The sequence below is a fragment of the Ziziphus jujuba genome, chromosome 2 (assembly GCF_031755915.1).
Source record: "Ziziphus jujuba cultivar Dongzao chromosome 2, ASM3175591v1".
In the NCBI taxonomy this organism is placed as follows: domain Eukaryota; kingdom Viridiplantae; phylum Streptophyta; class Magnoliopsida; order Rosales; family Rhamnaceae; genus Ziziphus; species Ziziphus jujuba.
This window is the reverse complement of record NC_083380.1, coordinates 4486970-4513979: the sequence shown is the minus strand read 5'-3', so window position 1 is coordinate 4513979 and position 27010 is coordinate 4486970. Positions and strand designations below refer to the sequence as shown.

The following is a 27010-nucleotide window of genomic DNA, read 5'->3' as shown; positions in this document are numbered from 1 at the left end:
TGCAGTTTATGTCCCCCCCCCCCCCCCCCCCCCCAAAAAAAAAAAAAAAAAAAAAAAAACACATGCATGTTACTTGGGGGGAAATATTTCAAAGCAAAGGCCAACCTAATGTTTTGAGTTTAATTAAATTTCAAAGGCTTACAGCAACACCAGCACCTACACCTTTGCGTAGGGTTGGTACCCATGCCAACCCTGGCTCTATAGTTGCAGCTTCACCCTAATAACAAGTAGCCAATACCTAATTCATGTATTTACTAATTTGTGAATATACCATTCAATTAGTTTTATTTTTTTAACTTTTCTTTGAGACTCTCATGTAGTCCTATATATATCATGGCATTTGTCGGGCTAAGACTTAATTTGGTTCTCTTGGCCAATTTGAAAATCATACTATTACTATTTTTTAATTAAAATTATAAATAATTCATGAATTAAATTTCAATACTATGAAAGTTCTGTCACTATTTACACATATAATTGTATGTCATCCATATTTTGGGTACTTTTTATTAGGACTACATGTGTGCTTAAAAAGATGGGTACTTTTTATTTTCCTTATTATGTTCAGTTCCTTGTATAATTTGGAGAGTTGTTTTCATTTTCCAAATCAACAAAATATTTTTGCCTGCTTTCAAAAGAGATGGATTTGTTTTCAAAAAGATAAAAATCTCATGTTTTAAATTGAAAATTAATGAAAACTAAAATTAGTTATAAAGTTCCATACACAAACACACCCTTAAGAATCCATGATTTTAATGATTTGTAATTAATCATGAGAAGTCAAAACAAGGGCATCAACAGCAAAATCCAGAGAAAAGGTAGGAAAAGGACAGAAAAGTGAGAGTCATTAGCATCCACACCTCCTTAGCATATCCAACACAACTAGCTAGCAGTTATTGTTACGTGAAGGAACCAAAAATTTCAAACATAATTTTTTTTTAAAATTTATTTTTATTTTTATTTTTGTATGGATTTTAAACATTTTTTTGGATGAATCCATCCAAACAATAAATTTAATTTTCCCACATAATCAATTTAATTCCTTTATATATAAGCCTCATAAATTGTCCTACTTTTATTATCTGCCAAATTTCTCATCAAAATCTCCTCCCTTGATCATTTCACCATTCCATATTCCACAACTGCCGACAAAATAAATAAATACAATAAAATCCCCTCCAAAAAAATAATAATAATAAATTCCCATGTATTAAAACCTTGTTTTTCTCTCCCTTTTTAGTTACAATCACAATTTTCATTTGGAGAGATTTCTTATTTGTTGTTTGTAAATTTTCTTACTTTTTCCGTTTTTTTTTTTTTTTTGCTTCCTTTCTCTGAGTATGGGAAATTTTGCTTCGCGGGTTTTTCAGCTTTTCTTTATTCTATGGTTTCTGAGTTGTTCTTCATCTTCTTCTTCTTCATTGCACCCTTTGGTTATGGACTCGAAATCCATACACCAAAACTACACAGCAATATCGGAGTTTCGGGTACTCAATCGGAGAATTCTTGAGCAGTGTCCTGATCCGAATCCTTATCTGAAAGTAAATGTAACCTCCAAGAACTCCAAACTTGGAGATGAAGAATTTGTTACAGTCACTGTAAGCGGTGTCTTGCTTCCTTCTGAACGTCATTGGGTTGGCATGATATCACCTTCTCATTCCGAGTAAGAATTATATCATATATTTAATTTATAGCAAAATTATATTTTTTGTTTTAAAAAAAATTTGATTAATTTGAATTATTTATTTTGATGTAAACTTGCAGTGTGTCAAGTTGTCCTTGGAATGCTCTAATGTATGCACAAACTGGCGACTTTAGTAAACTTCCTCTTCTGTGTCATTATCCTGTTAAGGTAATTAGTATTAATTAATCTCTCGTATTTTATTTATTTACTTATTATTATTATTTGAAACAAATTAATACAGATTAATTTTTGATATATTAAATTTTTTTTTTTTCCATTTTGGGTATTATTTCCTTGTTTGTTTTCGATCTTCCAACCGAAAAATTAGTATTGACAGCATATGTTAAGGGTGTGAATAACCTATAAATAGATAGTTAGGTGGATCTTGCTGGCTATATTTATTGATATGTTTGAAGTATAAGGTTTGACTCTGACTATTTTAAATCCAGTCCAATTAAATTGGACAATTAGATTATGTTATCTTCGTGCAAAATTTTGGTTTTTTCCCTTCTTATTTAATTTATTTTATTTTTGGTCTAACTTTTTAATTATTATTATTTTTAAAATTGTGATTACCAAATTTTTTTTTTTTTCCTTTCCAATGATTAATGTATGATAAATAAGAGAGAATATATATGGCAGGGGTGAATAGCGAAAGAGAGTGGAAGAGATTGGATGATTAATATATGCAACGTAGAAGTCACGTCAATCGAGAAAAGCCATAACGTCTACGTAATAAGCAATGAATATATGATAATTCAATTCTCAAGCATTATTCCATTTACACTATGGTTTATTCCTTCTTGTTAAACTTATAATATATATATATATATATTTTTTTTTTTCATTGTATTTTCTTACTTTCAACCAATATATAACCTTATATATTCCACCATCCTCCTTTTTTTCCATATATATATATATATATATATATTAATTAAAAGAAGAGTTTACAGAATTAAACGTTTCTCTTTATTAGAATAGTTTTCAATTAATTTGATAAAATATCCCTAATGTTATTTATGCTAATTTATTTATATCAGAGGTTCGCCTGTATATATATATATATATATATTTTTTTTTTCATGGTGGCATGGATGATCTTAGAGGGTATAATTGATTCACGAGTACATCTTTAATCAAATATTAATCAAATTTCCATATAGAATAATGCATTGAGCAATATATTCTTGTTTTGTTGCCAAATTTCTCTTCTACCTTTTTTATTTTATCTCTTTAATTTGACTTGCAATTACATAAACTGACAATTTCATTTCATTTTCATTTTTAAAAACCCGATAACTAATACATATACATTATCTTTGGTAATAAACTGATACACATGTACATACAATTTGTTTATCGGTCAAGTCCATTATTTCTAAAGGTTAAATTTTGGGTCTTAATTTGGCGTCATTTAGTATAGAACATGATCGATTTCTTTTTTTTTCTTTTTTTCTTTTTTTATTTAATTGTATGTAATTTATTTAATTCAAATATTAATTAGTGGTAATTATAATTTATTAGAAATCTTAAACAACTATAAATTTAAAAAATCAAATCAAATCAAAATCAAAATTTGAATTTGACCACAAAAACCAATATTTGAAGTTGTGTTCAATTTGATATTTATGTTATTAGTTTTTTCGTTCTTAGTTTTATAGTTAGTTTATGAGCGTAACAACTCTAATTACCATTTATTAACACTTGAAGCAAACAAACAGTACACATTTAAGTAGAAAAAAGTTAAAACAAGTTAAAAATCAACCATGTTACCGATCCACAATTAATCATGCATACCTGACACCAAAACATATTGATACACATGCCTATTCATGGTTAATTTACTTCTCCAAGTCCAACAAATTAAGAATGATTAATGAATTTAGAATTACATACAAATTAATTTAGTGAATTTCTGTGCCAAAAAGACTGAATTCTCATATGATTATTTTATTATATGAATCATAAATAAAACTTGCAGGCAATTTACCTCAGCAAAGATCCAGGCTACCTGAATTGCACGAAGACTGAATGCAAAAAACACAACAAAGATGGCAAATGCGAGGTGAAAACATGCACTGGTTCATTACAATTTCATGTTATAAACATCCGAACCGACATCGAGTTCGTCTTCTTCGGTGGTGGTTTCGAAACTCCTTGCATCTTTTCCAGGACAAAACCTATCAACTTTGACAACCCAAATAAGCCATTGTATGGACATTTATCAAGCATCGATTCCACTGGAACATCTGTAAGCTATACATAGAAGACACTTCTTTTATAGTGTCAGTCTCAAAATTTGTTAAACAAATATTGGGTTTGAATTAGTTTATGTAAATCATGCAGATGAGATTGACATGGGTTAGTGGAGATAAGAAACCTCAGAAAGTGGAATATACAGATGGGAAATCAAAGCTTTCAGAAGTTTCAACATTTTCACAGCATAATATGTGCAGTGAGTTACTTGCTTTCTTATCCCTGCGACATTTTCTTTCTCATTTTCCTTCTCTCCAAACGGGTTGTTCTGTTTTTTAAAGATGAACTTTGTGGGTAATGTTGATCAAATAGGTTCATCTTTACTACCAAGTCCGGCAAAGGATTTTGGTTGGCATGACCCTGGATTCATTCATTCAGCATTGTTAACAGAACTTCGACCTTCAACCAATTTCTCTTACAGATATGGAAGGTCCGGAAATTCCTTCTCATAATTAAGTTCCTTCTTAATTCATTCTAAAGAAATTGAATTTACATGGAGTGATTTGAATGAAAACAATTGCAGTGATTCAGTTGGTTGGAGCAGTGAGATTCAATTCAAGACTCCTCCTGCGGGAGGATCAGAGGAGCTAAAATTCTTGGCATATGGTGATATGGGAAAAGCTCCTCGTGATGAATCTGCAGAGCACTACATTCAGGTAGATTAAATCCAAAAGATATGTATAATAGGAAAAAGAGTTTCAGGGTATACAAAAGTACTGAGTGTTTGAAGCATTTATATAGCCAGGGTCTCTCTCAGTGATAAAAGCTATGGCTGAAGAAGTAAAGTCTGGAAATGTGGATTCTATCTTCCATATTGGTGATATAAGCTATGCCACTGGCTTTTTGGTTGAATGGGACTTTTTTCTTAACCTCATCCACCCTTTGGCTTCTCGAGTTTCTTACATGACGGCTATCGGAAACCATGAAAGGTAGATGATCCCGAATTTGAAGACCATTCTAGTTTTGTTGAAGAATGAACTTAAAATCATGATTGGTTTGCTTGTTTCCAGGGATTATGTACATACTGGATCTGTTTACATTACTCCAGATTCGGGTGGAGAATGTGGAGTTCCTTATGAGACATATTTTCCAATGCCAACCCCGGCAAAGGATAAGCCATGGTATTCCATAGAGCAAGCAAGTGTTCACTTCACTGTGATTTCTACAGAGCATGACTGGTCAAAAGATTCTGAACAGGCAAGATAGATCAGGCACTTGATTACAATATTATTTATAAAACTGTATCTAATGTTTGAGTGTCTTAGTTCATCTAATTTCAGTGTTACTTTATGGGTGCTTTATATATTCTTACAGTATGAATGGATGAAAAAGGACATGGCTTCTGTTGATCGATCTAAAACTCCTTGGTTAATATTTATGGGGTAAGTTTGAAGTAGAAGCATATTAACTATAATATATATATATATATATTATAATTAAGTTTAATTAACCTTAGCAAACTAATTAATTGCATTGCAGGCACAGGCCTATGTACACATCTTCAAGTGGACTCACTAACGTTGATCAAAATTTCGTAGATGAAGTTGAACCATTACTTCTTGACAATAAAGTAAGACGTTTTGTCCTGCATTCTGTTTCTATTGTTTTCACTTACGGAATCTGGTTGTTTCTGGTTTACATGTTGGAATCTATGTTGTTGGGAAACTTGAAACAGGTCGATTTGGCTCTGTTCGGTCATGTTCATAACTATGAGCGAACTTGCTCAATTTATGATGGTGAATGTAAGGGAATGCCTACAAAAGATAAAACTGGGATTGATGTGTATGATCATAGCAACTATACTGCAACAGTGCAGGCAGTTATAGGCATGGCTGGCTTCAAACTGGACAAGTTCAATGTAAACTCTCTACTTCTGTTTATCTCTTTGCATATATAAAAGTATTTCATGTTTTGATACTGAGTAATTTCCAATTTGATTTTGCGTTATATTTCCAGCTTCAAAATAGTTGGAGTTTATCAAGGATTCCAGAGTTTGGATACTTTAGAGGACATGCAACAAAGGAAGAGTTAAAGTTAGAGGTTAGCATATTCAACCTTAATATATAAGTTCTTGGTTAACATATCGATTTGAAAATTTGGAGAGAAATTTGATTTTGGAGTAGGTTTCTTCAGTTCTCACTGGTATTTCCTCTGTTTTTTCAGTTTGTAAATGCAGGAACAAGAAAAGTTGAGGACAGCTTCCTAATCACTAAAAAGAAAAAGCCCTCCAATAGAAAAATAAACATGGGCAAATAGATGGACAACACACTCACAGAGGGAGCCTACAAGAATCTCTTTCACTACAGTTTTCTTCTTTGTAGACTAGATTTACATCTTGTTTTGTGCCAAATACATATATATTTTTTTTTCCATAAATCTCAATGAATTCTAGTTTTACTACCATTTCCTTTCGCTAACCCTTAAATATTCAGAGTTTTCTTCTTAATGCACCAGAATTGCAAAAATAAAGTTCATATTTATATATAATTGAGAGTGGTTACAAAATGGACCTACACTGGTTTCACAAGCGCAAGTGAAAAAGCAGAGTATAATAGGCAGAATGCTGCTTATATTTAAAATCTTTATAACTATGGTCTTCACATCTCATTTACATTCACACCCCAAAGGATTGAAGCATATATCTTTTACATTTTACAGAAATGATACCTAGTGCCAAAAACCCTCCTTTGAGATGAAGGAGCATATGTAGAAATCAATTGCCCCAAACTAACTGGAAAATGTTCCTACTAGCAACTCCATTGATAGCATTTCTACTTTGCTTCCTAAGCATGTCCTCTTGTGCAGCAACATCACCATCCTAGTCAAACAAATAATTTCAATTGTGAGCAAAAATAGGGTGAAAGTTTATCAAAGAAAAAGCTTTCTGATCACTGATTATCTGTCTTGACAGCAAGTACATGGAAGCGGAAACAGTAAACAACAAAAACATAATAGCAATAACTTGCTGAGGTGAAGCTTCAATCGAGGAAATAAGACTCACGAGTCGAGAGTATGCATGGGCAAGAGATAGAAGTGTTGGATATATATCCAGAACAGCTATGGCAATTTCCTCTGTCACCTGAGGTACCTACATTCATAAATTTAAAAGATAAAATAATGGCATTAGTTAAGTCCAGGACACAGTCCTCTTCTCCCCAGAACAGTTAAAAACAGTTTCTACCTGCATGAGCTGAATGGCAAACACATCGCTGACGGTCATTTTATCCAAGTCTTGGCACCTTTTGATAAATTCATCAAAAGGTGGACAGATCCCAGTATCTTTACACCGTTCCTCAGGAATCTGTGATTTGTAGTATTGAGTTATTGCTTGAGTTAGATAACCATATTTCTTCAGTGTGTCGCTCAAGCCACTGGTTCTCTGCACATCAAATCCCTCCAGAACTTCTGTTGTAAAACAGCTGCACATGATACAATAAGAGAAGCTGTAGAAGACAGACTTGGAAAAATGATGATTTACAACATTGAGAAGATTGATTTGTTAACATAAAAGGGAGGGATGGTGAAGACGTAAATTCAACTAGGAAAAAGAAAAATTAACAACAATGATAGACTGATAGTCATTCGGAGCTAAACATATCAAAATATATAGTCTACAAAAATGAAATTCCACTTGAAAAATATTTTTAACAGAGTACTTACGCTGTTTTTATGCTCTCTGCTGCTTCAGAGGAATTTGGGTCACCTTCCACAAGATATATCAGTTTCTTAAGTCCGCACCTCTTATAATATGCAAGTGAATGAGCCAAAATGTTAGGATAATAGAACAAGTTGAAACCCCAACTTAAAAGGTAAAAAATTATGGACCAAAGCCCCCAAAACCCTAAGGGTTCATGGTTCATGGAACATGGACAAAGTTTATGTCATTTGAACAAGTATCAATACCAAAAGCCTTAGTTTCTGATCCTTGTAGCGATTATCTCTGATTGAACAGCGTAAATCATCAATGTTCTTCCTTTCAACAATAAAATCAAGCACATATTCAGTGTAAAGATACTTGTGGCGAGCAATCCAGATTCCATCTCCAACTGGTAGTCGCCTAACCTATAGAAAAGGAAACCAGTGAATCACTCCATTGCATCTGTGAAGAGAAGGCACACATGAATATGCAGACAGGGGGTTACAGCAATTGTAAAAGGCTTAAAGAAATCACCTGTATTTGTATTTTGAATTGAGAACGAATATTCTCAATGATTCTTCTACACCGTGACCTAAAAAGCAGAGCATACAGAATCTTCTTCAGAATTATTACCAGCAATTAACCAAAAAGAGGAAGGGTGTAATAATAAAGCAAAGCATAATAAAAGTGATAAGATATATTTTTCCTTTTTCTTTTGCACGAAATAAATTCTAGAAGCATGAAAGCAATGGATGATTATTTAGTCATTTTACCAAGAAGAAGGTAGCAGTGGAAACTAAAATGACAAGTTACTGACCCCTGAGTGGCAAACTGCTCTCGATCATCCAATATTAAGATTACTTCATAGACATCTTCAAATCTCTCTCCAAAGGCCAGAGGTGGCATAGACAAAACACTCAGCCCTGCTTCCTTGTCATTTGAACTTGATCTTTGCACCTAAAAAATGCAGAGGATTCGAATTCAACAGGATAATGAGGAAGAAAGATTGACTTTTGAGACCCCAAAAATGAAAGCTTTACGAATGAAGGACAAAGGAAAGTCTTGTAGCAAGTATATGGTACAAACGGATGATGAGCAAGCTCTCATGGTAAAAGGCTTTGGCACAGAATCAGCAGAACTGAACTTCGCCGCCTGTGCAGCTTCATGGGATGATCCTGTTACTTGACCTGAATCAATTATAAAGCAATTTAGTAATTACACAGGGTGTTTCAGCCTATTTGGTAATGAGCACATAGGCTTAACATATGAACATATGAACATATGAAATGAGCGTTTACCATTTTTTTGGTAATCCAATGAGCTTTTAGTAGTTGTTTCCAAAGTGGTTGATGTTGTATGGAAATCTTCTCTTGCAGACTGAGACTTTGAATGACAACCATAAACCTCATCTTCACGAAGACGACATAAGACTGACGGCCAGAGTGAAGATATATTCCTCTTGGAAGGATCTGCAATTTCACTGAAAGCTTGAAGAATGCGTTCCCTAGGGTACCCCATGCGCATAAACTGCATGAAAGGAAAACAATAAATGTGAGAAATGTGTTTAAAACAGAAATAAAATTGAAGGAAAAAATAAAATAAAATAAAGGATCAAAATAATAAAGTGTTATGCCAACAAAGGATGATGGCTAAAATAAGAATGATATGTGAACAAATCAGGAAAGATGAAAACCAATATAAAAGCATAAGTTAATATGACAGACAGACAGTAATGGAAGATGAAAGAAGAAATGAGTAATAATAGCAGTAACAACACAATGTAACAATGCCGATTTCTTCTAAGTCTCGATTCTACAAGCAAACTATGGAGAGATGTGAAAGTACAAAGTTAGTTGGAAGTATACCCTCTCGATACATTCAGGAGGAATATCAGTTGGCTTCTGCCTATTCAAATCAACAGATGACGTTGTTGCCTCATCATCTGACTCAAGATTTACAAGCTGCAGATCACTAGATCCTTCAGAATCAGCAGCATTCTCTGAGGTATCAGGCAAACCAGATCTCATTTGACATTCACGTGCTGCTTCTTTACCTTCTTGAGTTAGCATGTATCTGCAGTTTGTTCATGCATATTACATTCTGCTGATTATATCTGCCAACTTCCAATTTTATGTCTACAATCATATTTTTACTCAAAACATGACTTGTAAGCATTTGGATCAGGCCAGTAAAAAATTATTGAAGCCACTAAACATGCTAGCGTACTTCTGCTAACATTATGAACTGGTAAACATATATTAGCTACAATCTTCTCATGTCATCCCGAAAAAATGAGCATGTATCTAATATAAGAACTGGAAACATAAATAGAAAATGAGGAGAAGCAATGTAGAAAAGCAGCCATACTTTGCAGGGCAACTTGATTTGACAACAAGCCCCTTGGTTATCAATGTCTTCATGCATGACCATCCACTATACCATTCTCGAGGAGAACTTCCAAACTGCGAAGGTTTTCCTTTTCCCTTTTCTGGCCTAAGGACATATGAACCCAGCAAAACATTAACCAAATCAAATTCAACAGAAATGAGAACTAACTTAGAAAACTAATAGGATTAATCAACATACGCAATTGGCACTCGGGAAAGTCCACTTGCTTCTGCTGCATCGATAAGCTCCTGTTTACGCATAAATTCATTCCCATTTGTAGTTCCCCTGCATAAAACTTACATTTAAATCTTGTAAATTTTTCCAAATTAAACCATCTGTGATATTATGTTCGCATACTTCAAGTAAGAAGAGATTGATTCCATTATACCTGTAAAGGGTAATTAGCAATGCATATGCTACAGAATTCTTCTGTGGCATATAGCGCCTGGCGCCTTTGGTTTTCTTACCTAAACGATCAAAAACGAAAACTAATCAGGAAGATAATCAATCTACCATGTGCCTGAAAAGCCATTGCATTTCAGAGTACCCTTCTTTTTGGCCAAGTCTTCAGGTTCAGAATTTCCCGAAACAGTCTCAAAGAACCCTTGCATAAGCCTCAGAATCCACTTTCCCACACCCCTACATCAAATTTTCACAAATCATTTTCAAGAATGGGAAAAAAATAATAATAATAATAATAACAACAACCATAACCACTCAACATCAATAATAATATAATCGAAAAAAAGAGCTACAAGTTCTATACTTCAACACATTTTTCAAAAGAACCAGGCGAATAGATAATCCAGACTAATTAGTAATTAAAAAATGGGCGAAAACAAGTGGTTGGGGAAAGGAAAAAAAAAAATGAAGAAGAAGAAGATTTTTAACAATTCCTGTACATAACTCCGATCAAAACAATACTTTTAGAAAACCCAACATTGCAATATAACCAAAAAGATCGAATTTTTCACGGAAAGCAAAAAGGGGAAGAGAAAACCAACTTGATCTGGGAAAATTCTTTGAGAGTTTGGATAGGGGTTTTGGAAGCGCAGAGATTGGAATAAGCCTTAGTGAGAGTCATTTCGACATTCTCGGTGATCCCTTTGGGCCGTTGGTTCGCCATCTCATCCCATTTCTTCAGCATATACGCCGCAAGCTCTTCGTTCTCGGCGCACACCACCACGCGCCTCTGTCTCTCCATTATCGGCGCGTCTCAATTCTACCTTCCAAAGCTGTTTATCCTTCTCCGTCTAAAACGACTGCGTTGGAAATTTAAAAGCGGTGGGGTTTTTGCAGAAGTGAAAGACGATGAGTGAAGTCCCGCCAGACCTTCCTGGGTGCGATGCGATTTTGAAATCGCAGACTCGTCCAATTGGTTGGGCCCGCCCGATTAAACCAAAAGGACGAACTTAGCTTGGGCCTGCAAATTGTTCTGGGACAAGTTCGTAGCCTTGAACCGGGTTTAAATACACTGTCGGTCATAAAAATCTGTATACACCCACGTTTATACGAAAACAAAGTAGAGTGCATGTGGAGATTAAATACAACAAAATTAATATCTAACGGACGATGAGTTGTAGGTTTCAGTTGCAGAATTTCGCATGCAATTGTGGGTTTTATTCCCAAGAAATATATATTAATTAATTAAACTACCCCCCAAAATAAGAAAAGGAAGGCAAAAGAAGCATGCATAGCGAGTGAGTGAGCTTCCACTTGTCTGAATTCTGAAATGTGAAAAAGTGATTCACATGGAAACTGCAAACAAACTGATATACACATTCATACGCCATCCAAAAACCATAACGTACGTTGTTCAACAAATGTACAAAATGCAGAGCCTCAAAATGCTAAAGTGTCACTCAAACCAATGCTTAATCTTTCCCCCCTATATAAAACCCCCATATCCAAAACCTAATCCAAACCCAACATACATTCTCAGTGGTAGATCAAAAATCAGAGAGAAATTAATTAAGTAATCATCCATCAATGGCGAGGTTTGGTTCTGGTTTGTTGGTTTGTTGCATGTTTGGAATCACAGTTGGAATGGTGTTATTTGGAGAAAAAATGATGGTTTCAGGGCAGGTTGGTTGCCAAGGTGACATGCAGGGACTGATAACAAACTGTGCAAGGTACGTGCAGAAGGGGACTCCAATGGTGGATCCGACGGAAGGGTGTTGCAGAGCGGTGAGGACGGTGGATATTCCGTGCGTTTGTCAGCGTCTTAGCAAAGAGGTCGAGCAGATGGTTGACATGGACAAGGTCTTCCATCTTGCTTCCTTCTGTGGCAAACCGCTTGCACATGGCACCAACTGTGGAAGTAAGTAATATTAATTCCTAATTTTTGGAAAATAATGCTTTATTAAAATAAAATAAAAAAAACTTTTTTCATATATTAATCTCTGGTTTCTTCCACAATGGTTTTTGTTGTGGTATATGTTTATACTTGATGCAGGTTCTATTGTCCCATGAAGTTGAGTGAGTTATAGAGAGAAGAGAGCACACTCAGAGCTATGAACCTACCTACCTACAACTAGAAGCTTACTATATCTAATATGCAATGCAATGTGTGCTGCTTCTTTTTATAGAAGAGAAAAAAAAAAAAAAATTAGATATGTCTCTTTAATTTTGCTTCTTTTCATATCATATTTTACGACTAATTTATTAAGAGCGTACAATATGAGTACTATGTTGTAAGATGACTTGAAGCAATTGCAATATATATGCATCTACATATTATATATATGAATTCATATTGTGCAGTGACCATATATCTATAACTATATAATGATGGTAATTTGGAATGTATACTATCACTGGATTTTAAACGAAATAAATTGTATATATATATATATATAAGCAAGAGGAATGTTAAAGATAGTAAATTAGTAATTAGTTGAGCAAAATGACATTTTAATTGGTGAAACATTGTTTACTAACTAGTTTACCAATTAGTCGTCATGTCATGTGACAAACTATTTTATAATTTTAATATTTTCAGGTGCAGTTAGTTAATTTAATTAGATTAATTATAGTTGAGAAAATAGCATAAAGAAACAGTTAGTTAATATATATATATATATATATATTCATTTAACACATATATACGGTGCCCCAAAAAAAAAAAGAAAAAAAGAAAAGAAAATATACATAGGGTGTCGGGGGGGGGGGGGGGGTGTGGGGGTGGTGGTGGAGGTAAATTACTTCAGAATTTTCAAAAGTGCTGTAAATATAAATAATTAATTCTGCCTCATGTGAATTAACTCCATCTCTTGTCCTTCAGTTCACCAAAGAGCTGTTATTTGCTTTCTTTTATTAGATGGATAGCCATATATACATATAGAGAGTTGCCTCTAGCGCATGCTTTGGAGTCAGCGGAAAAAATATCGAATTGAAAATATAATTTTTTAAAAATTATCGATGGAAATATCAATAAAGTTGAAAATTATAAATTTTTAATTTAAAATATAAATTTTAATATATAAAATAATTAATATAATAAAATAATATAAAAATATTATAATTAAAATATTATAATAATAAAATACAATAAAATACTCATCCAATTACATATATATATTAAAATTCTATATATTATATAACAAAAAAATTAACAGTATTATTTAATTTTTTTAAATAAATAAAATCAAATTAAATATTAAAACAAAAAAAATAAAACATATAAAAAATTGTATTGATATGCTATAATATAAAAAGCAAGGCATGTATCATTTCTTATACAATATAATATTATTATTATTATTTTTTTCTTTCTTTTTCCTTTTTCCCCCACGTGGAAGAAAGATTTCTTTCTTATCATTTCTTCATCTTCCTCTCTTCCCTTTGTCTTCTTCCTCCTTCTCTTTCTCTATCTAAACATACAGACATACAAATACACAAATACACAGAACGGATCACATTCACAAACACACAACACACAGACCATTTTCAGATTAGATCTTAAACACACACATGCCAACCGAGATCTCTTCGAAATTTCCACCGACAACCGACGACAAGCAGTCGATTTCTCCACCTTTTTTCCACCATTTCCACCCAAAAAAAGAAACTCCCACTGACACTTGGTGATTTAGGTGATACGCATCAACTCCGGCGACATTCCTCTAGTAACCATGACAGAAACTCCCCCCCCCCCCTCTTTCAGTGTCGACGGTGGACAACAACCGATAATATCGGTGACTTCTCGGCCGTATCGACGACATTTGTTTTCCTGCTTGGAGTGAACCATCAATTGCCGTTTCTTTTCTCTGTTAAGTGCGTTGGCACCTTTTTAAAAAAGGAAAAAAGAAAAAAAAGAAAAGCAAAACATTTACTAAACCTGCACCACCACGTGGCTTCACAAATTAAAAGCAGAACCCATTTTCTCACACAAATTTCTCTCTCTCTCTCTCTCCCGCCCATCATTCTATCATTTCAATTAAACGATGTGTTGTCACCGTTTTCAGAAAAAAAAAAAAAAAAATGTTTTCTCCTTCTTTCCGCCTAGTATTGTTCTTCTCTTTTTTCTTTCCTAAATCCCTAAACCAGAACCAACTCCAGCTCCAGCTTCTCTTCCTTTTTTTCCTTTCACCCACTTTCAGCTTCTCTTTCTCTCACCCACTTGCCGGTCAGCAGTTCATCGCAGTCACATAGCATTTTCCGGTTCTTTCTCTTCCTTTATCATTCTGCATTTTGATCTGCTTAGATTTTTTATTTTTCAATTTGTAATATGTGTTTGTTTCTTTTTTTTTTTTATATGCTTATTTTTTAGTGCGTTTGTTGCTTGCTTATTTTGAGTGCGTTCTTTGCTCTTTTGACATGATATTCTTCATCTATTAATTGGTTGATTTTTAATTGATTAACAATCAAATTTGGTCATGTATGATTCTTAACCATTGTGATCTTAGTTTTGTAGCCAACTCGAACTAAAATGACAGTGGTTAAGAGTCAAACAGGACCAAATTGGATTGTTAGTCAATTAACAGATGGGGAATATCATGTCAAAAAAGCAAAGAAAGCATTCAAAATAAGCAAGCAACAAACGCACTAAAAAAATAAGTATATATAAAAAAAAAAAAACAAACATATATTACAAATTGAAAAATAAAAAATCTAAACAGATCAAAATTCAGAATGAAAGAGGAAGAGATGGAACCTGAAAATGTTATGTGATTGTGGTAAACTGCTGGCTTAAAAGTGGATGAGAGGAAAGAAATGAAGAGAAGAACAATACTGGTCGGAGAGAAGGAGACAACATGTTTTTTTTTTTTTTTTTTTTTTCAAAAACGATGGCAACGCATCACTTAATTGAAATGGTAGAATGATGGATGGGAGAGAGAGAGAAATAGATGTGAGAAATTACCGTGAGAAAATGGATCCAAAGCTACGTGGTGATGCAGGTATAGTAAATGTTTTGCCTTTTTTTTTTTTTTGTTTTTTTTTGTTTTTTTTTGTTTTTTTTTGTTTTTTTCATTTTTGCAAAAAGAGGTGCCAACGCACCTAACAGAGAAAAGAAACGGCAGTTGATGCCGATCCTATCTGCAGCAACTCTCTGTCTCTCTCTCTCTCTCTATATATATTTTTTTTGTTTCAGGGATAATTATGCATTTAAACCAATAATTTTAATATATTTATGTAAATGTCATATCCGTACCTAACCGCCGTTATAGACTTTCAATTTCCAGATCCCATACATTACATTTTATGAAGCATGTGATAGTAATTAACAGTTATATACGATATTAATTTTATTAAGAAAAAATAACATCGTAATTTTTTTGTTCCATTTTCACAATTTCTTTCTTTTTTTTTTTTAATTTTAGTTTTTATTTTCTTAACTTATTTGAATAGAGAAGTAAGTAATTTTTTAAAGCAAAATTCCTATAAAAACAGTCACTTTATGATTCTAAAATAACCCATCCATATCAATCTCCATATTTAAGAATTTTCTCCTGCTGAAGTAAAGAAACTTCTGCAATGTATTTGGTCTTATAACCGTTTTAAGTGGGTTACAACCATAAATCCCAAACCCCTATAGAATCCCTGCACCCATTAGCCTCTTGCTCCATCCCAACGATTTTGGCAGTCTTTGTTGTTGCAGGATTAACTTTGTTTCCTAAAAGCAGCAACATGATTATGGGGCATGATTGCAAGGATTCCATAAATGGTTTAGGAAAATACTGTTATTAGGATGTGTTGCAGGGAATTAACATGGTATATATTCCATGTCTTTGTCAACATATGACTAATCAAATTTAGAAAAGAATTGATATGAACAAGTTGGTCCATGTTGCAGAGATCTGCGGCAGACCTCTTTCCCATGTCTCCAAGTATGAAAGCAAGAAAACTTTTCTGGTTATCTCTCATTTTCATTGTTTTTGCTTTCCAATTTGTTGAGTTTGAAATAATTTCATGGAGTAATTTGGTTTTCTGTTGCAGATTTCATAGCGCCCTGAGTTTGGTTTAAGAACGTGATCAGCCTACAGGGAGAGCTGTTACTTAATGCTCACTTATACCTAGTTTGAAAACAGAATTGGTCTATTCCCATAGATTTCAATCAAATGGTTGGAAAGATGATTATGCATATGGTGCATCCGTCTCCTATGTAGTGGAGGCAATCCTCAATAATTAAATAAATAATTTATTGACTAGTGCAATTTGCCTGTGAGGGAATGAACTTGAAAAGATCAATATATATATATATATATGCTTTTTTCTCTTCATTTAAAGGTATAAAAGAAACAGAATGACAAAATGGATGAACATATCAATTTTCAATTTGTACATAAAAGCTATAACAAATTTCCTAATATTTTCATTACACAAAAGTTACCAACATAATTATGCATTTGAATACTAAAATAAACGAAAAAAAAAAAAAATACAAATTGAGAACTTACCACAGCATAAGGAGTTACAGCCACCTGACAACAGAGTAGTTCTAAAGAGCAGAATGATTAGTAACTTGAAATGGACTAAGCACTTGAGGCCAGATTCGCCTGTGTTAATTCAAAATCTCCTCTGGCCTTCATTCTATGTTGCCACTATAGAAATATTAAAAGAATAAAAAGTATAAGATGAATTCTCAGGTAATTACAAAGTAAATTCTGAATATTAAAGGGAAGAAATGGAAATATTTTGCTTACCCTTATAATTTGTAACTCATTGCGATCTCGGGCGGCTAGTTTTGATTTTGCATCTTCACAATAAAGCAGAGCCACTTGAGTTCCTCGTTGCTTTAAAAAGGCAGACAAGGTATTGCTGTCAGAAGTGATGCCAAATTGGCAAACTAGGCTGATAAGAGGATGGCCAACGTGTCAACTTGGGGCATTGCCCAATTTGAAAGATCCAAACCGATGAGAGGCTGCATATTTCATCTGGCAATGATGCCAAATTGGGACATTCCGACAAATGAATAAGCTCAAGAGATGAGAGGTTGCATATTTCCTGTGGCAAGTGTTCTATATCCTCGATATTTGAAATGACCAAGTACTTCAACTTGGAGAGAGGAGAGGAGGAGGAGGAAGTGGCAGGTGAGGGAGAAACAGACGTAGAGATTGACATTGCGGGTGTTGAAGTTGCTGCTGCTTCTGTAATATCATTCATCATCATCATTGTCCTTAGAAAAGGCTTGGAGCTAGTATTTGTAAGACTCAGGCTTTCAAGATGTGGAAACAGTGGCAAGAAAGTTAGGTCTGGACAACTTTCTATGGTTAGATAAGAAAGACATGGGAAAGAAGTTATATTTTGATACTCAATCATTGATTCAAAATCTTCATCTAAGTCATCAATATCCCTCCACCATCCCCATAGATTAGGGCAATCCCTAATTTCTAGTTTTACTAGGGATGGGAAAAATGGTGTTGCCAAACATGGCGACGAAGGAAATAACTCCCCATGTGTACTTCCAGCCCCATCTCTGTCTGATACATACTGGAGAGAAGTCAATGATAACAGCTTAAGTTCCTTGAGAGAAGGTAACCGATCCAATGGAGGGAGATGTAGGCAATTTTTGCAACCAATTAAATACAACTTAACAAGATTAGCGAGCAAAGAAAGCCAACCTGCAACCCTCTGACCCATGAAGTATTCCACTTTAAGTGATTTTAGATTTGAATGTGGCTGCAGTCCATCTAATGATATTTCATCACCCTCCAAAATACCACTTGTATAACCGCAATCTTCGTTTTTCCATACCAGCCGCAAGCTATGAAGATGTTGTTTCTCCTTTAAGTTTGCATCCTTTGATTTCAACGCCGTGTATTTCCCATGTCCCAAGTTCTTGATGGACAACTCTCCTCTTAAGTTGTTAAGGAGGCTCAGCTCACCAAGCCCACCACTATCCCTTACCACAATAGAATTCTCAACTACAACAAACTGATCTAATGTTTGAAGAGCAGTCAATTCACCAAGTCCACGTGGCATATGAGTCAAACTCCAGCATTCATACATCTCAAGATGCCTCAAGCTTATCAATTTATTCATATCTATAGGCAGACTCAAAAGCTTTTTACAACCAGAGAGAATTAGTGTTTGTAAATTCTGCAATCTAGTTATAGAACTTGGAAGCAGCTCAATTTTGTTATATGAAAGATTAAGATATCTCAAATGTTTGAGTTTCCCCAAACTATTTGGCAATATCTTGATATGCAAACTATTCAAATCCAACATCCGCAAAAATTTAAAGTTGGACCACAGTTCATCAAAATTTGGCACGTTCAATCTTTCTTCATACCGTTGCTTGGGTAAAAGGAATGTCCTTATCTTGCTTTTCTCAATTGAAGATGCTGGAATTCGCAATGGTTTACTTAATTCAAAATCAAACGATACATGACGAGTGCTTTCATAAAAATTCTCCATACTTTCATTTAACCGGCAACTGCTGGTCCCTGCTACCCTAATTGCAAGATCATGCATTAGATCATGCATTTTACAGCTCCTTATAGCACCCCAATCATCCTTTTTCGCTTCTTGAAAGAAGGACCTCCAAAGTAGGTCCATAAAATACCCATAACCAACATCTTCTAAACATTGGTTTTGGTGCATGGACTTAATAAATCCTTGTGCCATCCAAAGTTTTATCAACATTTGAACATCAATATGAAAATCTTTTGGAAACAATGCACAATATCCAAAACAATGTTTCAAATGTGAGGGAAGATGCTTGTAACTCAGCTCGAGTGCCTGCAAGACATCACTTTCTAATTCACTTGTTTTGGCAAGTTCATTATTCTTAAAGGATAACCATTCAGTTTCTGGATTCTTGAGATACAGTGTACTCCCTATTGCCCTTATGGCAAGAGGAACTCCCCCGCACTTTTCCACAATCTCCATTCCCATTTCTATAATACTTGGATTCTGAGGCTCTTGTCCTTGCTCAAATGCCATTCTCTTAAACAAAGACCAAGACTTGTCTTTGTCCAAACCCATCAAATAATATGGTTGAGCATGCGTTATCTTAACAACCTTCTCACTCCTCGTAGTAACCAACACTTTACTACCTCCTGCACCACCCATTAACAAGCTGTTCAAATTAAGCCATTTTACTCGATCTTCATTCCACACATCATCTAGAACAAGTAGGTATCTCTTCCCCTCTAATTCTTCTCTAAGCTGATTTTGCAATTGATCCATCTCAAGATTATCAAGATTATTTGGACAATTATTCATCGCAGATTTAATAATCTTTTCGATGATCAATTTAAAATCAAACACATCAGACACACAAACCCAAATTTTCAGCTCAAAATGCTTTTGAACCATCTCATCATTGAAAACCAGTTGGGCAAGTGTAGTCTTTCCTAGTCCGCCCATTCCAACAATAGATATAATCGAAACATTCTCTTCAAATCCCAAATCCAACAAAAGCTTCAGTATTTCCACCTTATCTTCATCCCTCCCAATAACTTCTTCTTCCCTAGCAAACGAGTGAGTCTCTCTCCCACTATGAGACACAGTTTTCTCCTCCATATTCTCCATTAAGTAAAAGCTCCTATTAGCTCTAATCTCATCTAATATCTCTCCAATCACTTTAATCTTTTTAGCCATCTTTACCCGAAAAGCAAGCTGGTTTGAGCTGGAGAAGAAAACACGTACCTTCTTCGCCATTTGATTATTCCTAGACATCACTTTTCGCCGCAAAGCTTCGGTGTTTAATTCGTCAACCAAGTCATCTGCTTCGTACACGACGTCTTCAAGCTTCTGGAGCCAATCTCTGACTTGATGGTTGCTGAACCTTTTCTCCTCTGCGTCCAAAATTACAGCTTTAATAGCGGACATGGATTTTTGAAGCTTCCGAAGCTCATCTTTCACCCCCCAAATTGACCCCATTTCTTGAATCGCTCCCGAACCCAACTTCCCGAGGATTCTACCGATGATGTTGAAGAGAACCGCTTCCGCCATTGTTATCAAGCTCGAGATTTTCCGAACAAAGATGCCGAATTTCCAAGTCTTTGTTTTTGATTGTTGGTCGTCTCTGAGGACGATAAATGGTGGACTTTTGGTAATGGAGTTAACTCGACTCGAGATGATACACTAGTGCTGCAGCAAAGTAGAGTTGATAAATCACGCGACGTGGAGGAAAGTCATTTGTCTGTTATTTGTTAACCGCTAATATATCCTGTATTCATAGTAGCTCCCTTCACTTTTCTCGTACCTTCTTCTTAAAATATCTGTGAGAATCCAATAATCCAAATTTCACTCGAAAGCAAAAATATCTCCAAAAGGGTAACCCCGTTTGATCGTACGATCAGGATCTACTTCTCTAACTGACCGTTGATAAGTGATATTGCCACGTATACATACACCAAAGCTATCTCCGAGCCTTAGCTGTTAACTCCAAAGCAAAGTGCTTCGGTTATTCTCTCTCTCTCTCTCTCTCTCTCTCATTATCACCCTCATCTATTTTATATTATTGGAAATTTCAGACTTTGAAGCTCAAGGGATCTCTGAAACCTGCCCATTTCTTGCAAGATCGGAGAAGCTGTAGACTGTAAGTGATGCATCAATGCCTTTGTTTCTGTTTTTCTGTGATTTCTGTTTTCGTTTTTTGTTTCTCAATGTTTTGTTCAGACTTTGGATGATGTTGTTTTTTAAGTGTTCATGTTTCTGAAAAGTTTTAAAAGTTGATTTCTTGTGATGTTCATGAAAATCATTTTTAGATATTGAGTTAAAACACACCAAAAAAAAAAAAAAAAAAAAACAATGGGTCTTTTTTAGCATGCTATCTGAGAATGAAAGTTTGCTGCATTTTTGTATTCTCTTTCCTAGAAAGTGGTGATTGATCAGTGAGTCAAGTGGCTCAGAATTTCTGATCTGTATCTGAAAATTCAATTCTTTATATGATCACTTATGTTATATGTTTCTGGTAGAGTAAATCTCACTTGATCTTGAGTTTATGGGACTGAACAAGATTGCTTGCATTATGATCATACCCGTATTGATGGGAATATGGTGGGTTTTTGTGTGCTGAACTTTTGTTGGATACTTGACTGATTGACTCAAATCTTTTTCGGTCAATCGGTCGAGAAATTTCCATAGTAAAGTTTAAGGTTTTGTATGAGTTTTGTTTGTGTGCTAAACATTGATTGGATACTTGACTGAATGACTCAATCTTGTTTGGTTAATCAGTGTAACAATTTCCACAGTAAAGTAAAAGGTTTTCCGTTAGTTTTGTTCTAATAATGTAAATTTGTGCTAGTCATAGGCCGAGTGGATAATCGGTTGAGAAGAGAAATAGATCAGTTGCGGTATTGAAATGGCATTAGTAGCTGGAAGAAGTTCTTCACTGAATCCTAATGCGCCTCTCTTTGTTCCTGCTGCATTCCGTCAAGTGGAAGATTTCTCTTCTGAGTGGTGGGAATTAGTGAAAACCTCAGCTTGGTTTCATGAATACTGGTTGAGCCAACATCCCGAGGATGAGTTTGATGGCAGTGCTGATGCTGTTGATGTTGCTGATATGATTCCGGAGACTTTTGTTCAAGATGATGAAGTAGAGCTCGCTTACTTGGAAGTTGAGCTGGAAGAATTGGCCTTATCATCTGAAGCTAAAGGAAAAACTGATTTGGCAGATTCTGACAAGAAAAATGGAAGGATGCCTACTAATGGTGAGCTCTAAAATCTGTTTGCCATGTTTTATAGCTCTGCTTGATTTTTTATGCTGCTTATGTCACAGTGTTATATAGAAGATCACCAAGAAAAGATTGTAACATTTGCCATAATGAAAATGTGACAATAACAAAAATACTGATAACGAAATTGTGAGATAAATAGGAAAAGAACGTAAATGATACTGATCATAGGAGCTACCGTTAAAATCATTGGAGACATGAGCCCATATTCTGTTGTAGAGGCATGTTACTGCACAATTTGCTATTGTTATAATAGTTGTTAATGCCAAAATCTTCACCACTGTTCCTCCATCTAGAACGTCTGCTGCGCTGCTGATCATCGCACCTGACCTGCAAAGAAGGCCTTAATCAAATCTGCAACTCCGATTGAATTTCATATCTATAACTGTTTCGTTACTATAACAGGTCTTGAAATGGATGCTAGAACCATCTTGAAGGATCTGACAGTAACAAAATCACCAAAAGAAAGAGGTCCCAGGTCCCCACGAGGACCTGCAAAATACCGTGAGAAGGCAGTTCAGTATGTGAGCCCTAAATGCAGCCCCCGAAGGATTCAACAACCTCGTTGAAGGAATTAGTCAGAGATCTTGTATCTCTTGGAACCAGCTGCACTGACATGGATAGTTTAGTGTCTCCTTAAAAGGAGTTAGTGATTGTAAATATCATGGTTGCAACGTTTTCGATGCATAGTCTCTCATTAAGTTAGTGTTTTGTACATGTAAGGTTGCAGCTTTTGCCATCTTGTTAATCTTATCCTTTTCCCACAATGCTTAGTTTGAAGATTTAAGTTTAACCCATGCGGTTTGAACCGAACGGTCAAAACCTGATGAGTATTGTATGTATGTATTTACTTTCTGTGCTTCCATTTTTAAGTGGATGATATTCCTATCTGTCTCTTGGTTCACCTGGTGAGATTAAAACCTCTCCACCACACACCACACCACCCCCCCCCCCCCCCCCAAAAAAAAAAAAAAGGCAATAATAAAAAATGCAAAACATTCTAATGGTCTCATTCTAGACATCTATGAGGGAAGTTATAACTCAATGAGAATTGTGTTAAAAGGCGAAAAATAAGTGGTTCAGAGGCAGAGCACTGCAGATGTGGCTCTCCAAAAAACAAGCCGAGTATTAGTTCATATGGTACGCGGATTAGTTTAATCCTATCTTGAGTAGATCTTGCGTTCCAATTACCATCCATATGATTGGCTATCAATGTCATCAAACGTTTCAAATCTAACATTGCTTTAATATGAAAATATCTGCATAATTGAACAAAAAAGTTAATGCCTTGATCAAAATTATGACTAGATTGATTAGCCCAGTGAATTAAAGAGTTATTTTTTAGCAGCCAGCAGGGTTTATGAGCCACACTTCCATTCTATCCTTGGCTGCTAGTAAAAGTTCATAAACTCTCATCACTGTCATGCATTCTTCTCATCTTTTCTTCTTGTATTTGTTTTGGTCCTTATTTATTTAATGTGCTATGTTAAGTCGTTCTAGCTTAGCCCTTCGTGTCTCAGAAAAAGAACTTGGCAAATGTTGCATGCCTTGTTAAATACCAAACCAACCAAACCAAACGTGCCAACCAGAGCTACCAGCTATTATTACAACAAAATCCCAACAATTTCTTTTCAACCCATTTTCCTATCAACATCTTTAACGTTTATTTCATACCAAAAATAAAATTAAAAATTAAAAATCTTCGACGCTTTTAGTAAACTCACTTTCAATCCGCAAAGAAAAACGTCTAACAAAATATTCTAGCCAACAATCCATATGTTTTACGTACATGAGTTTTACATTGTTTTCAAGCAAAATCTTTGTGATTATGGATGTTATATTATTGGATGAGAAACATTAATTATGTTTACATCTATACTAACAAACTTTTATCCTCATGTCACCGACTTTGCAGCACAATCCGAGGATCCAAGTTAATTTTAATTGTTTTCAAGCAAAATCTTTGTGATTATGGATGTTATATTATTGGATAGGAAACATTAATTATGTTTACATCTATACTAACACACTTTTATCCTCATGTCACCGACTTTGCAGCACAGTCTGAGGATCCAAGTTAATTTTAAGGATATACTGTCTGTCTTTTCTTTCTATCTTTATTATTATAATTATTATTATTTTACTTTAATTTTCTCTGTTTTCTTCTGCCTGCACGTGGTCACGTTCAATTGTCCCTTTACTCTTTTACTTGTAAAATTATACATGTGGTTGAACCACGTTTTAACTTTTGGCTTAGATGGAATTTTTTGGAAGAAAGTCTAGGAACAATCTTCTGGAAGAAAGTCTAGAAACAAACCTGTGGAAGAAAGTCTAAGAACAAGATTTTGGAACAAAGTTTTGGGCCTAGTTCTTCATTAAAATGATAGAGGCCAAGAAGAATAATTTTGTTTGCAAGTAAGAAGGACTTTGACCTAAAAAAGGGAATTTTTAAGTCTAGGAACAAACTTTTGGAAGGAAGCCTAATTACAAGGTTTTGGAACAAAGTTTTGGGTCTAGTTTTTCATTAAAAGTTTAGACCAAAGAAGAATATTTTTGTTTGCTACAAGAATGACTTTCGGCCTAAAAGGGGAATTTAAAGACTAGAAACGATATTTTATTCACAAAATTTTGGGTCTAGTTCTTCAAAAATATTTTTGGTCTAAAAAATTTGGTTTTATGTTTTGAAGCCAAAAATATATTTAAGGCCAAGATGGAGTAGAGAAGTTTAAGACTAAAACATGGAAGAATGTTCTGTTCTGACCAACGAATTTTTGTTTGAAAAATTTCAAACCAAATTGGAGAAGAAGTATCGTTCTATTCACCCTTTGATGGAGGAATATCATTGGCTCAGCATTTTCGAGATGAGAAATGTGGATAGTTCTAAGTCTTATTTGGATTGATGATCATTAGAAGCTATATCAAAGGATAAGAAAATCAAATTTGCTCTCTCTACATAAACAAACACATATTCTTTTGACAGAAATCAACATTCAAGCATTCAAGTTATTTATTTATTTTTTATTTTCAATTTATTCATCATCATTTTATTTGGATTCTTTATAAAGTCCTTGTAATTGTTAAAACAAAAACCAAAAAAAAATTCTCATTGGAAATTAATTCTCTATTTTTAAGTACAATAGTTTATTTAAAAAATGGATTTTCACATTTTTATTTTTATTTTTTGAATTTCTGATAATTTGAAGGTGATATACTCATAGATGTTATGGCTTTTTTTATTTTATTTATTTTTACACTCACAAAAGTATGATTTGATTACCAACTTGATTGCCGTGAGGTACATAAGGAACTTGTCAAGGCACACTCGTAACCATTGTTAAGATTTTGGTGGTCGCAGTAGATTCAGTTCGGTCCTGCTGTTATTGTATAAATCGGAAGCAGATTTCAATGAAGGGAGAGGGTTAGGTCTAGAGTGTTCAATTTTTACAGTGTTCGATTTTTTAAGCCTTCCTCATTGTAGTAAATATGAGGGGGCAATCAATCAATATTTCTACAAAATTTTGTTGTTTATTAGCTCAGCCAAAGTTTTTGTGCGGTTTAATTTTGGACAGGTGCTAATTTAATGGGTATATTAAACTTACATGCTGGCTATGGGTTGAGTTTGAGTTCTTGATGGCAATTGGGAATTTATAGAAGTGAGTGTCCATCAGATATACAGGCATTGGACCCTGGTTTGGATTGAATATGCATTATATTTGGGTAATCAATGTTGTGCTGCGGTTTGCTTTAGGATTTTTGGCCATATGTAAAATTGGCTGAAAGCCATGCGTGAGAAGAATTGTTGGTTTTGTGGAATTGGAATTGGAACAATTGGCAAGGAAAAACTAAATTGGTTGATTCTGCCAAGAAAATTGGGAAGGATGCATATTGATAATAAGCTCAAAAATCTGTTTGCCATGACTTATAACCCTGCTTCGTTTTTCATGCTGCTTGCTCGTGTGTTATATAGAAGATCATCAAGAAAAAATTGTAACATCTACTATAATGAAATTGTTGACATACCAAAAATTATAAGACCAATAACAAAATTGTGGGATGGATAGGAAAAGAACATTGATGATCCTCATCATAGTATGATTATTAATATTTTTGGATACTGAAGCCACTATTCTAGTCTAAAGCCATGTTACTTGAGAAGATGCTATTTTGATATTCTACTTTTAATGTTGTAACACAATGGCTATTTTGCCATTCTAAAAGGAAATGGTTCTCAATTCAAGTCATTTTTGTTACTATAACATGTCTAAAAATGGATGCTGGAACTATCTTCAAGATAATACCAAAGTCACCAAAAGAAAGAGGTCCCAAATCTCCAGCAGGGCCTCATTGGTCTCACTTCTATTCTATCCTTAATTAGCTGCTAGTAAAAGCTCACAAACTCCAATCATTATCATGCCCTCCTTTTGTTTTTTTTGTTTTTTTTTTTTTTTTGGTTGGGTGGGTTCTTTTTACCTAATGAGATATGCCGAAGTCGGCCTAGCTTATCCTAGATGTCTCAGAAAAAAGAACTTGGCATAAACGTAAGACCTTAGTTCAATTGAAGTCTCAAATATTGCATGCCTTGTTAAGTACTAAACCCACCAAACCAAACTCACCAACCACATCTACCAGTTATTATTACAACGAAATCCCAACAATTCTTTTCAACCCATTTTCCTATCAACATGAAAAGAAAATCACTAAATAAATAAAATCTTTAACGCTTATAGTAAACTCACTTTCAATCGGCAAAGAAAAACATCAAACAAAATATTCTAACCAACAATCTATATGTTTACGTTTATGAGTTGTTACATTGCTTTCAAGCAAAATCTTTGTCTTCATGGATGTCTTATTATTGGATAAGAAACATTAATTATATTTACCAACATCTATACTTACAAACTTTAATCCTGA

At 34.4% G+C, this 27010-nt stretch overlaps 5 protein-coding genes across 12 annotated transcripts; 3 read left to right on the top strand and 2 right to left on the bottom strand.

The window, feature by feature from the left end:
• The first annotated feature begins 999 nt into the window (after positions 1-999).
• On the top strand, positions 1000-6346 carry LOC107417775 (probable inactive purple acid phosphatase 27). The gene is made up of 13 exons (XM_048474125.2): positions 1000-1663; positions 1765-1852; positions 3669-3938; positions 4034-4142; positions 4256-4373; positions 4467-4599; positions 4685-4872; positions 4954-5140; positions 5258-5325; positions 5423-5513; positions 5619-5801; positions 5900-5983; positions 6107-6346. Exons 1-13 carry the CDS (start codon positions 1341-1343, stop codon positions 6197-6199), a joined length of 1935 nt encoding a protein of 644 aa, XP_048330082.2. The 5' UTR covers positions 1000-1340; the 3' UTR covers positions 6200-6346.
• A 131-nt stretch (positions 6347-6477) lies between these two features.
• On the bottom strand, positions 6478-11398 carry LOC107417792 (crossover junction endonuclease MUS81). Of its 6 annotated transcripts, none has more exons than XM_048474119.2 (15): positions 10973-11398; positions 10516-10607; positions 10357-10456; positions 10167-10253; positions 9948-10073; positions 9446-9653; positions 8879-9107; positions 8667-8767; positions 8398-8537; positions 8115-8172; positions 7847-8005; positions 7604-7683; positions 7125-7362; positions 6945-7031; positions 6478-6761 (listed from the first exon to the last, which is right to left on the bottom strand). In XM_048474119.2, the coding sequence occupies exons 1-15, from the start codon at positions 11170-11172 to the stop codon at positions 6657-6659; spliced, it is 2010 nt and encodes a 669-aa protein (XP_048330076.2). In that variant the 5' UTR covers positions 11173-11398; the 3' UTR covers positions 6478-6656. The 6 variants fall into 6 exon arrangements, with proteins under 6 accessions (XP_048330076.2, XP_048330077.2, XP_048330081.2 ...); XM_048474120.2 differs by having other exon boundaries at positions 10357-10435; positions 10973-11396; XM_048474124.2 differs by lacking the exon at positions 10973-11398 and having other exon boundaries at positions 10167-10263; positions 10357-10435; positions 10516-10577.
• Positions 11399-11861: 463 nt separating this feature from the next.
• LOC107417776 (uncharacterized) lies at positions 11862-12717 on the top strand. Its single transcript, XM_016026419.4, has 2 exons — positions 11862-12288; positions 12424-12717. Exons 1-2 carry the CDS (start codon positions 11958-11960, stop codon positions 12438-12440), a joined length of 348 nt encoding a protein of 115 aa, XP_015881905.2. The 5' UTR covers positions 11862-11957; the 3' UTR covers positions 12441-12717.
• Positions 12718-16645: 3928 nt separating this feature from the next.
• Positions 16646-20648, bottom strand: LOC107417751 (putative disease resistance protein RGA3). 2 transcript variants are annotated; one of them, XM_016026388.4, is made up of 2 exons: positions 17114-20648; positions 16646-17011 (listed from the first exon to the last, which is right to left on the bottom strand). In XM_016026388.4, exon 1 carries the CDS (start codon positions 20367-20369, stop codon positions 17232-17234), a length of 3138 nt encoding a protein of 1045 aa, XP_015881874.3. In that variant the 5' UTR covers positions 20370-20648; the 3' UTR covers positions 16646-17011; positions 17114-17231. The 2 variants fall into 2 exon arrangements, with proteins under 2 accessions (XP_015881874.3, XP_024929301.3); XM_025073533.3 differs by having other exon boundaries at positions 16646-17000.
• Positions 20649-20812: 164 nt separating this feature from the next.
• On the top strand, positions 20813-22986 carry LOC107417785 (protein EARLY RESPONSIVE TO DEHYDRATION 15). Of its 2 annotated transcripts, none has more exons than XM_016026429.4 (3): positions 20813-20958; positions 21667-22072; positions 22502-22986. In XM_016026429.4, exons 2-3 carry the CDS (start codon positions 21724-21726, stop codon positions 22663-22665), a joined length of 513 nt encoding a protein of 170 aa, XP_015881915.2. In that variant the 5' UTR covers positions 20813-20958; positions 21667-21723; the 3' UTR covers positions 22666-22986. The 2 variants fall into 2 exon arrangements, with proteins under 2 accessions (XP_015881915.2, XP_060670348.1); XM_060814365.1 differs by having other exon boundaries at positions 20818-20958; positions 21673-22072.
• The last annotated feature ends 4024 nt before the right edge of the window (positions 22987-27010 follow it).